Source organism: Colobus angolensis, unplaced genomic scaffold, assembly GCF_000951035.1.
Source record: "Colobus angolensis palliatus isolate OR3802 unplaced genomic scaffold, Cang.pa_1.0 Scaffold138, whole genome shotgun sequence".
In the NCBI taxonomy this organism is placed as follows: Eukaryota; Metazoa; Chordata; class Mammalia; order Primates; family Cercopithecidae; genus Colobus; species Colobus angolensis.
Window position 1 is genome coordinate 872,937 of NW_012114466.1, and position 5,740 is coordinate 878,676.

Below are 5,740 nucleotides of genomic sequence, written 5' to 3' on the forward strand. Positions count from 1 at the left end.
GCAGTGGCGCGGTCTCGACTCACTGCAAGCTCTGCCTCCCAAGTTCCTGCCATCATCCTGCCTCAGCCTCTTGAGTAACTGGGACTACGGGTGGCCGCCACCACACCCGGCTAATTTGTTTTGTATTTTTAGTAGAGACGGGGTTTCACCTTGTTAGCCAGGATGGTCTCGATCTCCTGACCTCGTGATCCGCCCGTCTCGGCCTCGCAAAGTGCTAGGATGACAGGCATGAGTCACCATGCACGGCCTACAAGGGATTTTTAATGATAGCAAGGTGATTGGGATATAACAGGAAAACAAGGGTACAAAACTGTGTGTGCAGTAGAATCTCAATAGAAGTTTACATCAGGTATAGAGACTAACATCTTACTACATTTTGGTATAGGGTACAATTTTGAAAGTTATAAAATAAGGAACTAGTATAATAAGGAAACTTGTATAATAAGGAAAAATTATAAAACAAATGTAATCTCTTTCAAAGAAATTATTATTTGCCAGCAATTAAATGCTGGGAATGCTGCATCTCATCCGGCAGACTGTAGCCCAAGAGAGGGCCATATTCGTGTTCCCTGAGGTCAGCTTGATCCTGTCCCGTAAGAGCCACGTAGGATTGAAGAAGGAATTTTATCTGGGAAACCCACCTGAAGGTGTTACAGGAACTCATTTTAAAAGAATGGATGATTTGCCTTTTACAAGAGGACTCCCACATGTGAATATAAACTGCGTGACATAATTTTTCCCCACAGTTACTGAACATGCTAATCAAGCCAAGGAGACTCTGTATGAGATTAACATAGATAAATACGATGGGTGAGTAAGCCGTCTTGTCTTTCATCCGGATTGAGTCTATTGTTAATGAAAGGTTCTGCCCACCTCTCTTAGTTTTGGGAGCTCCCTTTCCTAAATCTGCGCCTCCCCCCCCATCCCTCCGCCCACAACCAATTGTAAAAGTAAACATGCTTCTTACAGAAAGGCCAGAAAGAAAAGGCAGCAAAGTGTAGAGTCACAGGCTCCTCCCTGGCTGGGCTGGGCGAGAATGGTTGTTTGCTGGTTCTGTTTCCGTTCAGTCTTTCACAAGACGTGCTTATGCGGCGCTGTGTAGACAGAGAAGCCAGTCAACCAAGCAGGTTATCAAGAAAGTTTAGATGCTGTCGTTTTTACAGTTTGGGATTCTTCTTTTCCCCAAAAGTCCCAAACATTTCCCAGAGGTACTATTTTTAATGCCCATATCATGGCCCATTATGTGGGCATGCCATATTTATTTAGCCTCTCACTTGTAGATGTTTAGGCTCTTTCCAGTTTTTGCTCTTAGAATAGGATAGCATTCTTGTACATAAATCTCTCTGCATACATCTACATTTTTAAAGGTAAATTCCTAGAAATGAAATTAGTCATAGGAGATTAACATTTTAAAATCTCTGCTGTGTACTGCCGTATTGCTTTCAAAAGAGATTCTATTAACTTCATTCATTTTTTTTTTTTTTTCTTTTTTGAGGCGGAGTTTCGCTCTTGTTACCCAGGCTGGAGTGCAGTGGTGTGACCTCGGCTCGCTGCAGCTTCCGCCTCCCAAGTTCAAACGATTCTCCTGCCTCAACCTCCGGAGTAGCGGGGATTACAGGCGCCCGCCACCATGCCGAGCTAATTTTTGTGTTTTTAGTAGAGACAGGATTTTGCCCTGTTGGCCAGGCTGGTCTCAAACTCCTGACCTCAGGTAATCCACCCGACCTGCCTCGGCCTCCCAAAGTGCTGGGATTACAGGCACAAGCCACTGCGCCCGGCCAGCTTACATTCTGTTTTATAGTACATTATTTACTATCTTTGTCAACATGTCTGGTATTATCAGTATAAAATTTCTCTGCTAATTTGACATGTGCAAGTCTCTAATCTTTTAAGCAATATGTTTATTATCTAGCTGGCTTCTTGGAATTGATTTTTATCCCATTTTGGCCCATTTTATCCCACTTTGGCCCATTTTCTTGTGTTGGTCATAATTTTAGTCATTTGTTCTTTTATCCAACAAATAATAGGCATTTCATATTTACATTCATATGTTTGCAAATATTTTGGCTAGTTTTGAAACTGTCTTTTAATTTTGCTTATGGCATTAATTCTTGCCAGTAGAAGTTTTCAAATTCATGTACTCAAGTCTGTCCAGCTCTTTTTATGCTGTTCTTTACGCTTAAAATTGCACTCTTCCTCTTGAGTCGAGCTCTTCCCCTGCAGTTAATGGCCTTGTCATTGGTTGGCTTCTTGTTTTCTTCTCTCTGTTCCATCTGGAATCTGTGAGCAATGTGTTATCGATTGCAGCGGGTATTTATTGAAATCATTATTCATTCCACAAACATTATCGGGCGTCTGCCAGGTCCCAGCACTCTGCTGGTGCTAAGGTTAGAAAGGGAAATGAAAGGAGCCCCTGCCCCCAGGTGCTGACAGGTATACCCCTTTGCCCCACTCCTAATATGGGAGTGTTCTGTTCATGAGCTCCAGAAAGCAGGCGGCTCCACCACGCACGTCTCCCCAACTCCACCTGACAGCGGCTCCTCCACGCACCTCCTCCACCCGCTCTACCCAACCGCGGCTCCTCCACGCACTTCCCCCGGACCAACTCCACCCGACAACGGCCCCTCTAAGCACGTCCCCCCACCCACTCCACCCGACAGCAGCTCCTCCACGCACTTCCCCCCCAACCAACTCTACGGACGGCAGCTCCTCCACACACCTCCCCCCAACTCCACCCGATGGCAGCTTGGCAGGAAGACAGTCGTCTTTACTTTTCAGCAGGGATGGAGCTGGTACCTTATTGCACCCACCCTGGCCAAGGGATCAGCCAGTCATGCCGTGGGCCTCGCCTCCTGAGGGCACACCTCCTCCCCAAACCCAGGGACATGCCCTGCAGGAGGCCGGGAGGCCTGGCCGGTGAGGGCTGCTCTTCCTGTGGCTGAGCTGCCTGTCTAAGTGATCTGTGAACGCACAGGGGCTACACTGCATCTTCAAGGATGCCCTGTCCTTGAAACCACAGCCCCACTGGGAAGGCAGCCCCAGCGCAAGGTGTAGGCTACAGGGAAGGGCAAGGAGCCTTCCCACGGGAGCCAGGCCCGAAGCAGGTGGCCTGCGTGGTGGGTGGTGGGCAGAGGTCCCAGCCCTAGAGACTGGGCACGCCTGCACAGCCAGACCCACTGGGGAATGGGCAGGCACCTTGATGCTGTCATGTTTGAGGGAGGACTCTCAGGCTGCACCCCCAGTCGACTCACGCCGTTCGTCTACGGGCAGCCCTTCCACATGCAGCCCTCTCTTCCCAGGTGGTGGGAGCTCTTAGGTTGCTGTAGGCTACGGAGATGTCCAGGAAACCTGAGCCCTGTCCTCTGCCTTCCCTCTGGCTGCAGTGACATGTCTGTCTCCGTGCCAGCACCTCTCATTCTGCTGCCTCGGTGTTGGTTCCCTGTGGGTCACCCCCAGCGTAGGACATCATGCCCTAAGACCAACTCATCCTTTCTCCCTTCAGCACTGCCCCCTTTCTCCATCACCTCCCCTTAGGTTGTCTCATGAGCCATTTTGTCCAGCATTTATTCCGTCCCCCCTGCTCTTGCCTTGGGTCCTCAAGACCACCCACACGGCTGGTGATTTGCTGCCTGAGCTAGAGTCGTGCTCTCGGCTGAGATTTCTGACGGGACACAGCAAGGCTGCACAGCGGGCTCAGCAAAGGAGAAACGTCTCTGTGCAGGTTGCTGTGCCTCTCCCGCAGCGCGGGTCGCCTGGAGTGCACCGTCTCTGCTCCCACAAATGCAGCAGCACAGGCCTGCGGTTCCTGCCCCGCAGACTTGAGTCCTGAGACCCAGAGTGCAGTGTTTTTGATGCGGTACAGGCATTCTCTGCCTGGCAACCCGAATTCCAGACTCACTGAAGGAAAGCCAGTATTTGCCATAAATCTTGTTATTTGTACACGTGGTCTAGGCCAACTGGTACGGAGCATGACCTTATCACTTAGGGACATTTCAGGAGCCACGGTCCCAGACACCTGCCAAGGGCCAGGCACGTAGGCTGCCCCTCCTGAAGCTGGATGCCTCGGGCCTGCTGTGCTCAGAGGGCCGCACCTGCAGGAGCCCTGACCAGCTGTGTTCCTCCTGCAGCATCGTCTGTGTCGGCGGAGACGGCATGTTCAGCGAGGTGCTGCACGGTCTGATTGGGAGGACACAGAGGAGCGCCGGGGTCGACCAGAACCACCCCCGGGCCGTGCTGGTCCCCAGCAGCCTCCGGATCGGAATCATTCCTGCGGGTACGGAGCTGGCCTGCGTTCTCTGTTCTCTTCATTCCCGTCCTTAGGAATTGTTCTGCACAAGCAGCCACCTCAGACACTTAATAACCCAATTATACTCAGTTTAGTTCGTACAGATTTCCTACCATTAGGGCCACTCTTGGGGTGACATCATTGAGAGTATGACCCCAATGAAATAGACACCTGTGGAAAGTTGCCTGACTCCCCCGAAGGCTGCTTCTCGCAAGGCAGGAAAATCGTGCCGCCGGGGGCGCATCCTGGAGTGGGGAAGCCCCCGGTGCCCAGAGCAGGTAGATAGGTTGGCAGGGGTGCGTTCTAGAAGAAGTGACTTCTGGACCTGAAGGAACTGGGAGTTAGGGGTGGGTGTGGGCAGAAGGAGTCAGGCTGGGGAGTTGGGAGGAGACTGAGCAGGAAAGGTAGGGGCAGAACCAAGGGCAGGTCCTGGTGAAGCCTGGGAGCAGCTGGGCTGTGTCCTGAAGTGCTGGTTTGGCTTGGTCCATTCAACATCCTTCTGGGAAGCACATCCTTCTGTGATTGTTCTTTGAAAAATCGCAGTGTTAAGCTGAGTCAAGATGAGGGCCTGAGTGTGGTGAGTTGCAGGCTTTGCGAATGGCCTGCCAGGGGACGAGGTGCCTCTGTCCTCTCTGGCCTTGTGTCTGGCCCCGAGGGTGGCGGCACAGTGCAGACTTTCAGTCTGGTCACAGCTCTGGGACATGAGCACCACAGTCATTCCCATTTTATGAATGAAAACAGGAGGCCCTGGGGGTGAGGTCACAAGGTCACCAGATGGGAGCAAGAGTTGGAGGCTTAGAGCCCACTTTGCTGCAAAGCAAGGGAAAGGCCAGCCCTCACGAGGGACAGAGTCCCCGAGCCACCTTCTCTGTGGGTGCTGTTCTCAACTCTAACCTGCCTCCGACAGGTGACATTGTGGGCCAGTGTTTACTTGAAGGAGTCGTCCTTTAAACTGAAGCCGTTACTCCTTCTTGATGACAGAGCTTGTGAGTAACGGTGTGAGGCAAAGTGTTGCCCATAGATGGTGACGCTGCGGATGTTTTCAATATCAAGACTCATTTTTAGGGGGATTTGTGTTAGCGTAATATCTCATGAATTACCAATAATTGTTAGCAGCAAGTTGACGAAGGTCACAGTTTTAAGCATATAGGAAAGGATGATTGTCTGGTGAGGACCCCTTCCCTTTGGCTTTTAGGGAAGGTAGGATGCGGTTATTTATAGAGAGGAATTTTTCATAATATCGCCCGATGAGTTTTAGAAGAATACCGTTCGCCTGAGAAGAGTCCTGTCTGATAAGAACAGCCCAGCTCCTGGCTGAGAGACACGAAGGGGAGAAATCGTTCTTTAGAAATAGCTCAATACAGCCGGGCGCGGTGGCTCAAGCCTGTAATCCCAGCACTTTGGGAGGCCGAGACGGGCGGATCACGAGGTCAGGAGATCGAGACCATCCTGGCT

General features: G+C 51.0%; 1 protein-coding gene across 1 annotated transcript in view; it reads left to right on the forward strand.

The window, feature by feature from the left end:
• CERK (ceramide kinase) overlaps nucleotides 1-5,740 on the forward strand; it is a 45,727-nt gene that overhangs the window by 13,738 nt on the left and 26,249 nt on the right. The window contains exons 2-3 of the mRNA XM_011934743.1: nucleotides 747-810; nucleotides 4,128-4,273. Of these exons, the coding sequence (XP_011790133.1) occupies nucleotides 4,153-4,273 (121 nt within the window). The 5' untranslated portion in view covers nucleotides 747-810; nucleotides 4,128-4,152. The remainder of the gene's footprint in view (nucleotides 1-746; nucleotides 811-4,127; nucleotides 4,274-5,740) is intronic.